The sequence below is a fragment of the Symsagittifera roscoffensis genome, chromosome 10 (genome assembly GCF_963678635.1).
Source record: "Symsagittifera roscoffensis chromosome 10, txSymRosc1.1, whole genome shotgun sequence".
Lineage (NCBI taxonomy): Eukaryota > Metazoa > Xenacoelomorpha > Acoela > Convolutidae > Symsagittifera > Symsagittifera roscoffensis.
Genome location: NC_087071.1, coordinates 44259614 through 44277445, shown reverse-complemented (window position 1 = coordinate 44277445; position 17832 = coordinate 44259614). Strand labels below are relative to the sequence as shown.

The 17832-nt window shown below is 34.7% G+C and overlaps 3 protein-coding genes across 3 annotated transcripts in view; all 3 read right to left on the bottom strand.

Moving 5' to 3' along the window:
• Positions 1–1708, bottom strand: part of LOC134855199 (uncharacterized) — a 30356-nt gene extending 28648 nt beyond the window's left edge. Inside the window, exons 1-2 of the mRNA XM_063871643.1 lie at positions 1405–1708; positions 411–860 (exon numbers count right to left, since the gene is read on the bottom strand). Of these exons, the coding sequence (XP_063727713.1) occupies positions 411–860; positions 1405–1657 (703 nt within the window). The 5' untranslated portion in view covers positions 1658–1708. The remainder of the gene's footprint in view (positions 1–410; positions 861–1404) is intronic.
• A 2547-nt stretch (positions 1709–4255) lies between these two features.
• LOC134855141 (ras-related protein Rab-23-like) lies at positions 4256–13956 on the bottom strand. The gene is made up of 7 exons (XM_063871557.1): positions 13800–13956; positions 13123–13208; positions 12024–12100; positions 11433–11557; positions 10824–10906; positions 10158–10262; positions 4256–5562 (listed from the first exon to the last, which is right to left on the bottom strand). The coding sequence occupies exons 1-7, from the start codon at positions 13952–13954 to the stop codon at positions 5393–5395; spliced, it is 801 nt and encodes a 266-aa protein (XP_063727627.1). The 5' UTR covers positions 13955–13956; the 3' UTR covers positions 4256–5392.
• A 1257-nt stretch (positions 13957–15213) lies between these two features.
• On the bottom strand, positions 15214–16847 carry LOC134855290 (solute carrier family 35 member C2-like). Its single transcript, XM_063871772.1, has one exon. It carries the CDS (start codon positions 16799–16801, stop codon positions 15620–15622), a length of 1182 nt encoding a protein of 393 aa, XP_063727842.1. The 5' UTR covers positions 16802–16847; the 3' UTR covers positions 15214–15619.
• Between the last annotated feature and the right edge of the window lie 985 nt (positions 16848–17832).

Below are 17832 nucleotides of genomic sequence, written 5' to 3'. Positions count from 1 at the left end.
CGCCGCAGTGAATTTTGTTTGCGCACTAATTCGACATCAAATTCAGTAGATTTTAGATTTCATATCCTGATTTGCAAAAATGGCCGCCATAGAATAAAATTATCAGATAAAAAAGAGAAACGAGAAGCTGGCTTAATCAAACTATTTTCTAGCTTCTTTCCAATCTTCCCCTCCCCCCTTTTCAAAACTTCTCATTTTATAGGTGTTTTACGTGTTATTATGGCTGAATGCGTGATGTTACGATGCAAAGTATCAAGAACAAATCTGTTCACAATTATTAATTTGTTCGCTATGCCAAGCTTCACTGCATTATGACAATAAAAAGTATTTTTTTTTCAAATTGAAATTGAAAATTGGGGAGGGGGGGGGGTTATATAGACAACAAAGCAATATCTTTATCCATAACTCACATATTTCCAACGTCGCGGTGAATCCAACTTCCCCCGCTAACACTTGAAATTCAATAGTATCCGTCTCGCCAATCGCCAAATACGTTTCATCATTAGTCACCGACAACATCCCGAGAGTCGGGATTTCTGTTTTTTGGACCTCAACCGGCGCTGAGGTTCCGATTGGATGAGTCAAGTCGTGGAACCCGCGAACACTTCCGTTGACCACGACAATCGAATCTCGCATAGAGTACAAATTTTGGACATATACGTTCAAAGTCGCAGACACTTCGACTGTACTTGCAACTGGCACCGATCCCGATAACGCTATGATAACCCCTTCGGAGTCGTTGAATTGGTATTTTTCCAGAGGATTCGATGCTAACAGAGTCGCAGTTTCAAGTGAGGCGTTTAGAGAAGGTACAAGGCAGCTTGCGGTATTTGACGTACAGTCAAAGGAGAGGAGAATCTCTATAAAAAAAGGGTTAAATGATTTCTTAAAATGCTTTTAAATATTAGGAGCATGCTTTCGATATTGACAAAAAAGATCGTAGAAGTTCTGCATCTTCTAGAAACTTAAACATTCGGGACCACATCATTACTTCATATAAATTCATAAAAAGAACATCATATGTTATTCAAGAGAAGCATTGCTTGTGTTATGTTAGATCATTATATCCAAGCTTTTGAGAAAATATATCAGCTAATACTCCTAAGGTTTTTCAGTTTTAACCTCCACCATAAATTGGACGCTGGCGCAACAATATAAAATAACTATTAAATTCGTATTTCCCATTTAGTATTCTCCAAAATTCCCCATTTAGGGGTTAAACAACTAAATTCTAACATCTGTAAGAGCTTTGAGACCCTAGCGGGCCCGATTGCTGTCCTCTCGGGGTTCAATTAAATTTGAAAATTGTTTAAATATACGTTGAATCTGCTTTAACTACGCTGAATTTGTTTAATAAATTCCTTCATTTCCTTATATAATCCACGATTACCCAATTTTTGTTACCTTGAATCTGCTCGGGAGCAGTTAGCACGAGAACGAAGGGTTCCGGATCACCGACTCCATTCGTATTCACAACTGAACAGGAAACATCTACCGAGACTGAAGACCCGGCAGATAAATTTTGATTCGGATTTACTAATTGCAGATTACAGATGCTCCCACATAAATTTCCGCAATTCGACGAGGCATGTGTCACGGATACCCAAAGAAGAGTTAGGAAAATTTCGACGAAATTTGTCATGATTTTGATCACCATTTTAATTACAAGAGCCCACGTTGTTGATTTATGTTACTTTTATTGCCCATTTGGTCTGAAATACCGAACTTTTAACCCAGTTTATTTAAAACTTTATTCTAAAACATTAAATTTATGGCGCCAAATAAAACGTTAGCGAGCTCTGCATCAATAGTTAAAATAATTGTTCAATCGGAGTCGCCATAAAACCGAAATTAATAGGAAAAACGTTCAAGCCCATCCCACAAAATTTCTGACAAGCAAGTTTAAGAATTTTTCGGCGATGGGTTTGAAATATTTTCATTTAATTCAGCTGTATACCGACTACGATTGAACAATCATTTGAAAAAATGAACTTGGACCTTATGTAATAAGACTGTCAAGTCAAAGCCATTTATCAGCTACTTTATTTTATTCAACATTTGACAATTTTTTAAAATGTGTCCTTTATATTTTCACTTTCTTTGAAGATCTCCAAACTTGGACCTTATGTAATAAGACTGCCAAGTCAAAGCCATTTATCAGCTACTTTATTTTATTCAACATTTGACAATTTTTTAAAATGTGTCCTTTATGTTTTCACTTTCTTTGAAGATCTCCAATTTCATATTTCATTCGATAAAACGGAGAGTGCTTTGTAACTCAATGGGTTCGTTAGCTGTCCTCTCTCTCACTGTTTCTAGTGCTTCCTGTTATAATTTTTATTTCCGTTTATTTACCATTAACCATGAGAAATGAACTCTTCTTCTTCCTGTTGCTCAGATGTAACTGTCAAAAAAGCAAACAGACATGTAACGTGTTTGAAACGTGTTCTGCCATGTATCGTGATAAGAGTTTTCGGTAAAAAAAAGGATGGATTTTAATAATACTCTCCACACGCAAAACCAAGAAAAAGAATCAACAAGGATAGCCGGTTGCTGTAAAAGTATCACAGAATGTTCCGACTATATTCATAAAAAACTACAAAAACGATTTTTCTTTTTTTCTAAGTGCGCGGTGTGTTCTTTTTTAGTATGTGGTGTAATTAGAGAACAACCAAAATATGTAGAAAATTAGGGAACTGGGAATAATCGACAACATTTTTCTTCCAAAAAAAATGAATAACTCGAATTCAAAGTTCCTCCCCATTTTCAAAGGCCGCGCCAATAGAAAAAACTGAAAATCTGAAATAACACCAATCGGATAAGTTAATTAAAAGCAAAAAAGGTAAAATGATTCAAAAGATTCTGTTGAACTAGTTGTTAACCCGAAAAAAGTCTATACTCCGATTTGATAACTCTTGCTTATCGCAAGCGTAATTATCTTCACCGAAACAGATTTAATTAACACAGTATGTAGCTCCAACAATAGCGATAAAATTTTGAACAAATCTACATCCGAGAAAAGAATTGAAAATTTTACATTTTATGGTTTCTAAAAAGTAGCAGAAAAGTTTATGTTAAGCTTATGAACTAAAAAAAAACATTAGGTAAATAAGCCGACAAAAATAAGGCCGACAATTATTTAACTGAAAACATTCGACAATTTTTGCTTAAAAACAATCACTATACTTGCATGAACAACTTAAAAATCAATTACGATATCAAAATAAGAAATGCAGGTAATATGTAGGTGTTATATCACAAGAAGCTTCGAGATAGTAAATTACTTAATTGACTCTTCTGTGAACTGAATTAATAAAGGGAGAAAAGTTTAGTACCCTGTTGCAATACCTTTGCTCATCGCAAGAACAATAACCTAGCCAACAGACGGTTAAAAAAGATTCAATGAACGCATGTAAAAAAAATACAGACTTTTTTTAGAACAAATCTTAACTTTCGAGTTTCGAAGAAAAAATAGGAGCCCTTAAAGCTCTTTTCTTTTATTTTCTGAAACAATTTATGAGTGGCTATTTTCCGATAAAAATGACCCAATTTGAGAAAATTGGATCAATTCTTAAATATTCTATTTCGCTGGGTAGTCTGAAAAAAAATCCACTATCGAAACTAGAAATCAATCACGTTTTTCGTGACCTTTAAGCTTTGCTGTTCGATAGTGGAATTTGTTTTTTCTTTTGACAAACATGAACTGAACTTAAAAAGAAATCAAAAATCAAACCGCGAAAAAGTAACTTCGAGCCTGAACAAATTTTAAGACCATTCATGAAGAAAAAACGAAAAAAATAATCGCGATCAAATTAAGAATCTGAAGTATGTTCATCGACTATTACAAGCAGCAAGATAATTGTCTTACTAAGTTAGAACAACAGTGCTTTATGGTCGCCTAAAGTGGGGAAAAAATCAGTTGCCGACTACAAGACACTTAATCTTGCAAGTTTCATCATTAAGTTAACAGCAATTAAGCAGCCTACGCGACGCGTTGACAAAAAGTTTGGAGCTGCTCAAATTAAGCATCTCCAATTCGCCAAACCATTCGCCTCGAAGGACAAAATACACTTTAAATAATTAGTAAGAGATCTTTGAGTTTGTACACCAAAAAATTTCGTACTGTTTATTAAAAAATCCGTCCGAGATGCTAGGTAAAAATTGAAACGATACCGGGCACAAATATTCCATCTTATCTTTTGAACATTAAACACAGAATTTTGCACATTAGGTAAGCAGAAAAAAGACGTTGAACTTGTTAACACAAGTGTTACTTAAATAAAAGATGAAAAAATTTCAATCTAAATATTCAACCATGAATGAAGAAATGAATACTAATAGAAATAGATTGATGAGGGTTTTTACACGGAATATTGCGAACTGCGCCACTAGTACAGCTTTCTTAGCAGAAAGCAAACAAGAAACCCGAACGTTTTTTGAACTTTTCATGAACATCGTCCCCTTTGGAAAAAAGTGCCAAACCAAATAAACGTTCGGATTTCATTATTAAAGTTCTGAAGAGTTTAAAGACACGTATCAAAACTTATTTTGTACAGTGTTAGGTTTAAAGCTATACAAAATTTTATGGTACATTTTTACAGTTAGATAAAATAGAGCACCAAAATAAGGAATTTTAAATCAACAGCGCAGTTTCTTAAAAACAATCTGGGATCTCTTGAATAAGATTGAATCAATCGAGAGCAACAAGTAAGATTTCTTGACTTAAAAGAACAGAATTCCCTGAGAACTCGGATTTCAAGTAGCTTCTAAAATGGTTGATAAATTAATTATGAATAGTTAAAATGAATGTACTTAACTATCAATAATTGAGTTGATAAGTATGAACTTTTTCCTTGGAATTAGCCCCATCAGTTAAAAAAATTAAAATGAAAGATAATTTCAAATTGCACAATTATGTCATATTTTACATTATTATCTGAAATAATTGACTGATTACTTTCCAATCATTTATTAGGTAAAAATAAAGAAGAAAAACATAGACAATCACAATGAAATAATTGTTTGTTCATATCGTTGAAGATTATAAGCAACTTCTTGTTCAGATTATTTTTCAAGTTCATTGAGAAAACTTCGCAAAAAAACAAAGCTCTTTGACTACATGAAGACAGATACAGAATGATGATGGCGCTACAAAGCAAAGCTGCTCTTTTCAAGTTCACTCCAATCAATTACCGGCCATTTAGATTTTTGTGGCTAAAAAACCTGACAATGAAAACCAGAAATCCATTTATGAAATTTAGTCAGAAAGATCAATCTGTCTCAATTTTTTTCAATCAGCCTTAAAACATGCCAGGAGACTGTTGTTTTGAAAGGTAAGATGCAACCGTACATAATGAGATCGCTTTATTATACTACAAAATTGGCCGAAAATCTAAAAAAATTTGCACATTTTCTTCTTCGCTTTAGTTCGTTGTTTGCTCGGCTTCAGATTAATTGTAGCTCCTCTGTCCCTGGTATTGTCGTTGTCATCTCCATCGGTGTGGTCTGCACCAGAGGGTTTGCGCCCGCCAGTGTCTTTGCTAATAGATGTGCTGAACATACCTGGTAACAGATAAACTAAACTTGAAGAGCATAAAGTTCATTTAAACCTAGAAAAAATTGACTGTGGATTTGGATTGTGGCCTGGCAAAATTACTTTGTTAATAAATGGTCATCTGGTATCAATTTATGTTAATACCAAGGCTCCAAAAAATAGGAAAAAAAGCACCGGACAAGCCGTGTTGCAATGGCCGGATCTTCAACAATTTCTGTTTTTGGCACCTACTAACGAATTGCCACCACTACAAACATAGCAACATAGCCATCTGACAGTTGGAAAAGAGTAATGAACGCAAGGAAACTGAAAAAAAAACTGACTAGTTTTTTTTTCAAAAACCTTCAACTTTTGAAATTCGAAGAAAAAAATAGATGACCTTATAGCTCTTTGAATTTAAAGAACAATTTATGATGGAGACTTTTTTTGTTAAAATTAACCCAATTTGAGAAAACTGGATCAATAGGTAAAACTTTTACTTCGCTGGGAAATCTGATAATTAATTTCTATTTTCGAAATTAAAGTCGATCACGTTTTTCGTGACCTTTACACTTTTGCTGTTCGATAGTGGAGTTTGCCTTCTTTTTAACTAAGTAAATGCACTGAACTTAAAAATAAATCACAAGTTAAACCGAGAAAAATCAAAATTGAGCGTGAACAAATTTCAAGACTTTTTCCTGAAAAAAAAAACAAAAAAAATCACCAAGACCCATATAAGAGTACTCGCTACATTCATTATTCTTAGAAAAAACTAATTCAACGGTTAAGCTAGTGTGAACTTTTTATCTAGTAAAGAATCTTCCCCCTAAGGCAATGGGGTGAGCGTGAGAGGGGGAGAGTTAAACAGATCTCAATGGAAAAAAAAAGTCTACAACTCCCCCTTCATCAAAAAGAAGCATTGCAAATGGCCGTCCCAAAGCTTCCTGAAAACTTCTATTGAATTAATTTTATACCAAATGATTAATGATTTGTGTAACCTCTCACTTTAAGGGTGAGGCTGAAATTTATTAAGCTCTTTTTTCACTCAAAACCACAAACATGAAAAAAGTACTTTCAATACATGTTATCAATTAGTTAAACCAAATTTGCACGTTTAACAACGCATGCAAACGGCTTTTAACAAACACATTTTAAGTGTTTACAAACACTTCACGGGTCAACTATAAATCTTGTTTTATAAACCGGATTTGCAAAATGCCAATTTTAGCCAACAAAATACACAAGGATATACGATAGATCATTGGAGATTTCAACTCCAAGTTCACCAAATTCATTATTTTCACATCTTGTCAGCAGGCATAGAAATGCCATACATATTCGACATGAGAAAGCGCGCTAGTTTCAACCAATAGAAATCCAGCAACTGCAACACCATCTTGTCGATAAATTTAGGAACATCACGTCATTAAATCACAAGGTCACTCTCTGTAAATGCCAAAGATAGAGGAAGACTTCAAAAACTAGTGTTTACTTCGTAACATCTGTGCAAACAAAGTCACATCTAGAATATAATACCATGTATTACACAGATGTGAAGCTTCGTTTCGCAAATACATGCGGAAAAAAAAACACGGCAAAAAATAAAATATAGACAACTGACAGTTGAAAAGAGTCAATGAACGCAAGTAAACAAAAAAAATACTGATTTGTTTCATGAAAAAATCTAATATCAACCGTACAATTCCCACCCAATCGATTTGGAGGGAGAAAAAACGGATTTCAAAAGCTAACTTTGAGTATAGCCTAGATTTGTTCAAAATTAACCGTATTACTAAATAAAATTGAATTAAATCATTAATCTAAGAAATTAACAGTAAGACAAGTGCAATCCGCATAGAAAATGTAAAAATCCGCATAAAAAAAGTGTATGCATATTTTATCCAGAATTTTTTTTGTAGAATTGCTGTTCGATAATGGAATTTGCCTTCTTTTTAACAAAAAAAATGAACGGTACTTAAAAAGAAATCAAAGTCATACCGCCAAAAAGTAATTGAGCCTGAACTTTGAGGACTTTGCCTGACAAAAAAAACATCATCGCGACCTATATGAGGGTCTGAACTACGTTCATCGACTCTTAACAAGGGAGAAACTACAGAAAAATGCCTCGAAAGAAGGCATATCTATAAACCTCGGATAATAAATTTAGAGACATTGTAATCACTGTTCAGTGAGACTACGGGATTCAAGCTGAAACCTCCCGCACAAAAGCCCATTGCCAACAACTGAGCCATGGTGTCATATACACTACTTTAACGCATGCTTTATTCTTTAAAAAAAAAGGCAGCAAAGAACTCTTAAAAAAATCCGATATAGCTAGATACACAACGTAAAAAATTTGCACACAACTATAACTTACTATGTAAAACATGGCTATCATATGGTTGAAAAGGTCTTTAAGATAATAAAAAATTGAACATACATTTTTCAATATTGGAATTTAAAAACTTTATCTCTTAAGTTTTGCTATGACCCATTTAGAGAAAGCTGGACCAAGGAAAAAACTGCATATTCCGGTTTCAGACGAAAAAGAGCTCTAAACAAGCAAAACTAAGTGCAATAAGGAAAAAAAATAAAAATACACCTTGAAAAACAATTTTGAGACTAAGAAAATCACGTTCACTTGTATACCATTATGCTCCACGAAGGCTCGTAATTTCACAAACAGTTGAAGAAGTAAATAAAAGACTTTGAATTGTGATAGCAATCATCACTAGTGGTATTGAGAACAATTCAAAAACTTACTAACAGACGATACAAGAAGAGCAACAACAAACTGGTACATCTAGCATTAGCTGGGCCGCTTATGTAGTTACAAGTTGCCGTGGCGCTGATGGGAGCACGTGAGTGACACTCCTAATCATCATGTCGCAGATTCTTATCCGTAACATTGAAATAATTTTTTTACTAACACTAGCCACCAAATAAAGCAGCAGAAATTCGAGCGAAAAAAGTATTTCAATGTTCTGGATTAGAATCTCCGACCTGATGATTAGGAGTGTCACTCATGTCCTCGCATCTGTGCCACGGTAACTTGGAAGAACATTAGGGGCCCAGCTAATGCTAGATGTACCAGTTTTAAAATTTTTCATCTTATATTGTACTGATACGGAAATGCGTAATTTTCAAAATTTCAAAAAGATGGACTTTACGCTTAATTAGGAGCTTAGCAGTTTTTTTAAAGGAGAAAACTACTCTTCAATCTTTCAATCGAGTTATAATCAAGTTGGCTGGGTAGTGTTCGACACGGAGGTGAAGCTTCGCTATGGAAACACTAGCGAGAACACGACAAAAAGCAGACCACGACAAAAAGCAGACCACGGCAAAAAGCAGAACACGACAAAAAGAACACGATAAAATTAGAAAAAATCATCGAATTAGCAAACATACGTCTATCTCTTAGATTCGAATCTTCAACATAGAGATTAAGAGTCTGCAATTTCCAATGCTACAGTGAAACTTCCAAATAAGTGAACACTTTTGTCTGCAATTTCAATTACAATTTCTAATGCAGCAGTAAAATTTCCAAATAAGTGAACACTTTTGTCTGCAATTTCAATTAAAATTTCTAATGCAGCAAAAAAATTTCCAAATAAGTGAACACTTTTGGTTAGAAAAAAGAATGTCCGTAATAACACACTAAGCTGATCGCAGTGTAAAAAAAGTGAAAAAGATTCCAAAAAAAATTATCAAAAAATTGACTTTTCCTAAATCCATAAATTTTTCTCTACATAAGCAAGGGAACAGCCTCTTATGCAGCGGAAATTTCTAGTCATAAATTTTAGACTGAACCCTTACTATCAGATTTAGAGTAGTGTTTTCGAGAAGTGTTTAAATTTCTAAAAAATTGTAAAAATTTCAAAAAAAAAAAAGGATTTTTCCGAATTCCACACTCTTTTTCTAAAAAAAAAAAAGTGAAAGTTTACGAAGGGAAAATCTAATTCAGTGGTTTCCTGAAACAACAGGCAAATTGTCAAAAATTGGACTAATTCGAAGGCAATTTTTTTCAAAACGCCGAGCACAGCCGCTTGCGTACGAAAGATTCACAAAATTTGTTCTTTTGATTGAAACCTTCATCTCAGATTTGTGCATTGAATTTTTGAGAAAATGGAAAACATGGGTTAAAATGAAAAGAGACTAGCGGAATATGCAGACACATAGAAGAGCAGCCGGTTTGTCCATTGGTACCATTTTGTTAAAAACGCTACAGAAGTTTTTGAGAAAAATTGAATTTCTACGCAAAGTGCAAAAACTTTCCAATGCTTCGCAAAAAACACAGCGAAAAACAATAAATCCCATATATTTTCATAATACCTGTTTTTTCAAACAGGATCTAATAAATTGGACCTAATTGCTTTTAAATTGCCTATGCTTAAATATGATTAAATTAAAATATACCAAAAGTGCCACCAACTGAGCACTTTTATTTGCGACTTAGACTAGAAAAAAATTCTACGTAATAATACACTACGCTTGGCTTGTGTAATCATGGATAAAATGGTTTCGATAGCAAAATGAGCAGTTTAAAGTTAGTGAACTCTTTCAGATTCGTTTACTAAATAAAATATTGCCAGAACTCTAGAAGACGTCAATTATGGATTCTCACCGATGTTGGAGGAGGAGGATGCAGCTCCTGAAGAGGACACCTCTTGCATGTCTTTCTTCTCCTTCTTCAGATTACTCAGATACCTCGCACACAGGTGCTCAAACACTACAACACAAACAAAACAAATTAAACACTAAAACAAACAAACTGAAGCAGGTCTCTTGAGAAATTACAGAAAAAGCCAAGGATTAGTGTCAAAATAAAGCCTTTGTGGTTACATTTAAACGCCTTAATGTATTAGGTGCTAATAACTTAATTGCCTCAATTGCTTCATTGGGTGGACAAAAAATATGTTCAGTAATTCATACTAAAATCACCTGACCGTTTTAATTCCAAAGGAAGTTACTCACAGGCAACCGTATCAGTGCGATGGCTTTTCCTGATGAGCCCATGAAAATTAGGGTCTGCTAAACAACGCCCCCCCCCCCGTAAGATATATACTAAATAACAGCACCTCCTCTAAACCAACAAGTACTCATTGTAGTCCAGACAGACCAATCAATATTTTTCTGCTATCTGACTTGCCACAAAATCTGCTTATTTCGTTGAATTATCTCTTTGAGAACCTCCTGCCCTTTCTTACAAGATGGATGTTGTTAAATAGCATAAAAACTAAATTCCAACTTAATTCAAAATTGACGATCAAGGATATTTTATGACTCATACCTGGGCCAACTCCTTCGTTGTTCTTCACTGATATTCTGTGCAGTCTCATCTTTAGTCTCTTCGCCATCTCCTCGCCCTCTTGTCTGAACAAAACAACAACAAAAACTATTTTTTCATTGCAACAAGTGTTTTGATAAAAATTTTCAGAAGATATATATCGACAAGCTGAACAGCTTTTTCTGCATGTCTTTAATGTTATACAAACTAAAACAAATAATGCCTTTAATCATAACAATGCGAAACTCTAGTCGTATCTTGTCATTTCCAGCAATCAGGTATGTGTTTCGTTTTTTTTTTCGGTAGAAAATCTATCCAAGCATCACTTCGTTCGGGATCCGAATATCGAATCTAGTCGTTGTAACATAAGGAATCTGATACTTTTGATTGCAAGCAGTTTTGAATGGCAGTCATTTCCGGTACCTCGCAATTGCTTCAAAACATTCATCACTACCGAATCAAAACTGTCCAGAAACTTAAAACCATAAATGACCGAAAACTATATGACTCTTCCAATAAAACCTATTGATTCAATTCACTTCTAGACATTTTTCTGCCAGCAAAACGTAGCTATACGGATGCTTACATGCTTATCTGCAAGAACCTACTTACGGAGACACAAATTTGGATGCTGCATCGTCGTCAGCCGTCTCCTCTTGGCCGTTAGAATTTTCTAGAAGGTCCATTTTATTCTGGACTATTATCATACAAATCTTGTCTCCGCACTGATCAACTACCTGCAAAACAAATCTTTTGCTAAAAATCTCCCTCCTCTATCGAAAAGATGTTACGATTCCGACCACTTTACTCAACCTACGAAGTGGTCGCAACATTCTGTGAAAATAGAGAAGCAACATACTACTCATGTAGTTTTCTACGCTTTTGAAAAGGATTTGTAGTGGAAATCTGCAAAAAAAAACAATAAAAACTGAGTTTAGAACAATCGAATAACATAATACCCATTATACCCCCCCCCCCCTTGGCTCAGTAACAAAAAATTGAAGCCCCCTCCACGATAGTGATTATTAAATTTGAGGAGTCTATAATTTACTGGGGGCTATAATAAGAAAGAATCCATGTAACAAACACGTATTATTAGACAAAAGGTGGGTCGCAGTCCACCAAACCTATATATTCAATACAAATGCTCTTCCGATTCTATTACATAATTGGAAACTGCCAATCAAACTGAGTGTCCTTTACCTTAGCTCTCCACCTGTCCACTGCTTCGAATGACACTCTGTCTGCTATGGAGAAAGCTAGCACACAACAATGGGCACCTGAAAAAAAAAACTAATGAACTCGTCAAATTTAGTCTACAAAAAAGATGAAATTTCAAGACATTTAAGACGCGTTTCAATTCTGTATCTAGGATGGTACCGTAAAAATCATCTCTATAACTGTAAGTCACTTCTAAGAACTATAGCCCTCTCGGATAATGCTGGTAATATTTAGGATAATGCTGGTTATTGCTTAGTCTTTTTGAGATTTTACGAATAGAGCTGGTTAGTCGAGAACTCTTTGGTTGTGATGACATATTTCGTGGAAATTTAATTTTATGTTTTATCCATAAAAACGCAACTGATTCAAGCTTTCGAGCGATCATGTTCTCGAAGCTCCATAAACTGTTCTCCGGAAATAATCCTATTTCAAAATGATTTTGATTTCACGGATAACTCATGTGAGATTAAATTCCATTGCGATTAAAATGCAACAAAAATAAGCATCCTTTTGTCTCTTTTACACTTGCTGTTCAATTTTTGGAACCAAATCTGACACATGTGCTTAAATACATCTGCTTTGATGATCATAGAAGGAGGTGAAAATGACCTAGAATTGCAACCAATTCGATTCAAGTTGGCTCCTAACTGTTGTCGTTTATTCCTAGCAATCAATGCCACCATTTAGTACATTTTTCAACCTCTCGGCATTTAAAGTTCAAATTTTTCGTAAAACCCACTTTTTCGTATTTTTCAAGCCATAACCATCGTTGAATATTATGCGCGTCTTCCAAAGCAACGAATAAATATTGTATAAATCTGAGATCGATCACATTGTGGCCTTAATGTCTAAGGTAAACAAAACTATAGAGAGCTGCAAAAAGTTCGGACAGACAAAATTAATTAAAAAGAGCAATCGTAACATTTTGATAGATTTTTGCATGCAACTTTGTTTTACAGACGACCTTGAGACAGCAATTCGGACAGAAAAATTAGGTTTTCCATGCAACATTTTTTCAAATTAGATAAATTGCTCTTTTTAATTAATTTTGTCTGTCCGAACTTATTGCTACTAATTATACCTCTGTAGTATGACTTAGTGATTGAGTCGAACTCTTCTTGACCAGCTGTGTCCCACAACATCATCTTCACCTCCTGTCCATCTATTCTAAAAATAAAAACCATATCATAGTCAATCAACCTAACTACTAGTTTTTTTTTCAGCGCAGAGGCGAAGCTGCATTTCGCTAACACATTTAAAAAACTGAAAAAGGAGCTTTCAAATTCGAGAATATAAAAATTAAGTAAAATCTAAAAAAAAGAAAAATTTGCCATCAATAAACCCGTAAAACATGCTCGTAAATTGCCATAGAGAACTCGAGCGGTCCAAAAAAAACAGAAATTGAACCGAAACTGAACGTGATATAGCACAAGCATTTGATTATGAAACAATTTGGAGACTATGTTGTACTCATTTTCTTTAATAAATAAATGAAATTCTATTTGGTTTCAGATTAAGACGCCAGTTCAGATTAGGATTTCTGAGCCTTTGGAGAATACGTAACATTGAGCAAGATCATTCGATAACGCAAAAAAAAACGCTCTACTTTAGCAGCGCAAGTTTGTGAATGAGATCTTTTACGCCAAAAAAAACACTTTTCAATTTCATAATTTTATAACGCTTGCTAATCGTGAGCGTAAACTTTAGCTTGTCGCAAACGTTCACTGATAATGTTGAATAACTAATAGGATTACTAACTCTAGTGACTTTTCCAGGAAGTCGACTCCTATTGTCTTCTTGTATCCCGAAGTGAAAGAGCCTTTGCAGTATCTCTGAATGAGAGACGATTTACCCACTCCCCCATTGCCCACGACCAACACTTTAATCGCTATCTCCAAATCTTCCTCCTCCATCTAAATCTGAAATTGATCCAAGTAATCTTCCCAAGTTGAAAAAAAAAACTTTTTTCTTTATTATGATAAATTTAAGCTTTCTTTAAAGATTCATCTTGTGGCTGCTTTTAAATGGCTTAATCCTTGAAATTACTTCCCTTTTCGACAAAACTCACATCAACCACTGGCGTTTTTACTATACTACACGACTTTTATCAAGACTTTTTTTGGCTTTTTGCATGCTTTTAACACAGAGGCGAAGCCGAGCTTCGCACCACATGCGAAGCTTAATAAATTATATGTCGGCTTATTGGCCTCATATTGCATCGTTTGATGAGCGAAAATTTTTTTGTGTTTATATGTGTATTGAGGTGGATGGGGCTTCAGCAACTTTTTATTAGTTTTTATAAGTCGCTAAATCAGCCGCTAAATAGAAAACAAAATTCAAAAATGCCGAATTCTATCTAAATCAATAAAACTAGTTTTCAAAAAAAAACACCAAGACAAAAGAAGATAAACTTAGCATCAGAAGAAAACTAACCAAATTTAAGAAAGCCCAAAGTACCTGAGCAGAAACCCTTTCAGACTAAAACATTTCACAAAAGACTTATGAAAACTAATAAAAAGTGGTTGAAGCCCCAACCACCTCAATACACATACTCATACAAAAGTTTTTTTTGCTCTTATGAGGCCGAAACGATGCAATATGAGGCCAAAAAGCCGATATAATATAGGCTGAACCTTAATAAACCAAGAAAAAAATGAAAATAAAAAATAAAGAGTTAAGAATTAATTTAAAAGTTGACACAGCCCCATCCCCTTCGATACACACACGCATACCGAAACTTTTCTATTCAACAAACGACGCCAAAACTTACTTAACCGATAAAAAAATTAAGTTTAAAAAAGACCTGAAAACTAATTAAAAAGTTGTTGAAGCCCCAACCCAATCAAAACACACACGCACACAAAAACTTTTTTTTGCTCATCGAACGACGCAATACGAGGCCAATAAGCCGATTTAATCTAGGCCAAACTTATATAATCGAGAAAAAAAGGAAAAAAGACACAGAAACTAATTAAGAAGTTGTTAAAGCCCCATCCCATTCAATACACACACGTACAATTTTTTTCTCTCATCAAACGACGCCATATCAGGGCACTAAGCCAATATAATATAGGCCGAAATTTATTTAACCCTTTACAAGAAGAGAAAATGAAATTTAAAAAATGGTTAAATTACTATCTACCTTTAAAGCAAATTTCGAATAGGACGGATAATTAAATTGCTAACATGCTCAAAATGTGTCTGTTGCAGTTTCCAACAAAGATCAGGAAATTAATGAGTCCCAAGGATGAGTCCTGTGAACAAGTTGTTTACGGGAAAAAAGTATTAATGCTGATCTAAGATACAAAGGAAAAAACAGCTATTCAAATAACTTCTAATCACCCTTTTGTTATACATTTTCAAGCAAGCAAATCTAATTAAAATTCAGAAAATCTTTACTAATTTTATTACATCACCAACTGTACCTACACGTTTGAATTGGTTCAGCAACTTTTTTCAGATAAGTACAATTACAAAACAAGAGAGAATACAAATACAATTCATTGATTCATTCTGTCATTCTGCTTCCAACATAAACCTTGAACGCAAATCAAAATAAAATGCACCAATATCTAATCTTAATCAGTATCATAACGTCCGTTGCTCTTTCTCGTCATTTCTTCGCTCGGAAATATCGTCTCTTCTTCTCCGCTCGACGAAATTATCGCATCGCTATCGTCTCCATTCAAGAGTTCAATTGCCTCCCAAGATGGTTTCGTCTTCCTATCCCTCTTCAACAAAGCACCCATTCCTTCTGATGACGACCGAATCCGGGGATTCCTAGGACTCGCACCTTGTACATCGTACTTATTCTTGGCATAAATTGCTTTGAACATCACATGGCTGAGGATTCCCAGAACGCACAGACCTGCTCCTACAAGATTCATTGTTGACCATTTATCATGGTTGATCTCAGACGCCAAGTACATAGTAAGCAACTCCTTGAAAATTCCTCCGATGCTCAAAGTCAATGAAGATGTGTAATGGACAAACATATACTCAGAAAGTGTTAACAAAAACGCCAGAAGCGCTCCAAGAGCTACTTTTCCGGTGGTGGTTTCCAGAGTAAGATATGACTCATAGCGGAATATTTCTGATGAAAGACTTGCTGGTACGCCTTCAATGAGAAAGACGGGTAACAATAGACCCAGCGCCATAACAGGCGCCATGTGATATGTTGTGTCTATCGGATTTTTCAGACCAATATCTTCACGCTGGGTTATCATCTGCAGTAATACCCATCTCAGACCACCCAGAAATGACGCACTAATAACAAGAATGAATCCTCCTAAATTGAATTGGGTAGATTTGTAAGTGAACAGAAATAATCCCCCACTGACAAGTAAAACTACTATTAACGTAGTCACTCTAGGGCTTTCCAAGCGCAAAATAACCGCAAAAATTAGAACAAAAACTACACAAGATGTCTTTGACATTACATAAAGTGACACTGTTATGAACATCAAGGACATGTTGCTCAGCCCTATGTCTAACGCAGCTGCAAGTCCAGCAGGATATACTCTTTTCATGTACATTGTCCAATTAAGAACTATGGGGGGACTTTTTGAGCAGCAACAGGACATCAGTGTTCGAATAATGGCTGCACCTAGAAACTGGGTCAAAAAATGAATGAAGGTTACCGTCAACGGAAAATGGAAATTTTGAAACAGCCATTTATTATAGAAAGTTAAGGTAATAGAACATGTAAAGAAGAATGATCCCAAGAAGATAACTTTGATTATGTACACTGTAAATGACATGACGTTCTAATAAATAAGGTTAATTTTCCACATTCACATTTGAACCGCATCTGAAAGAGTAGAAAAAAGTTTACAGCTTTCTCGGATGAAAATTAAGTTTTTCAAGACCAGTTTCCAGGGTTTTCACGCTCGGCTGTCATTCGTACTCCGAGGCCTTAAAAACATTCCGATATCGGAACAAATTTACTGCCTGAGCTTGAACGCTGAAAAGTGCGAATTTAGTTTTTGGGACCGACTACGAGTACACAGTATAATCTATTATAAATTTAAATGGGGGCTTCACTATCTAGCCATGCTTAAGCTTTCTCAACGTATTAATTTTGCATGTTTAACAAAAGAGTTTTTACACATTTAAGGTATACAAGAAGGTTAATTCAAACGGATAATTCAAACGTTTTTGCACATTTTGCACATAAAAATTTTTAACAAAATTTACAAAACGATCAAAGATCTGAAAAAATGAGAAACATGAACAAAAATGCTCTAAAACTTTTTGACCAACCAAATTTAAACAACTGTAATCTACACATTGACAAAGCAGGCTTAAAAGCAAATGAAACTTTTTTCGCGATCAAAAGAAACATATCGAATTTAAACAGAGTAGCGAAACTGAACTTATTCAAATCCATGATAAACCCCGTGATTCTTTACGCAAGTCCGTGTTTTGGTTTAAATAAGTACGTGATGCCCGATTTAGAGACTATTCAGCGAAGAGCAGTAAAATGGATTTGCGTTAATAATGTCCCATACAAAGAAAACTTGAATTTTTCTTTGTATGGGAAAAATAGAAAAAAAGTTTCCAGAGTCTTGAATTTTTCTTTTTATAAATTTTCCAAAATTATGACTCTGGAAATTCAAAGAGCAACCATGAAAAGGCTTTTGAATATGGCGGTCAGCAAAGTATATTTCAAGTGTAATGATTCATGGTATGTACAAGTTGATGGTTTAGCAATGGGCGCGTCCCTCGCTCAAATTCTGGCAAACTTATGGCTGAAAGAATACGAATTTGCTCTACGACAACAAATACCGGT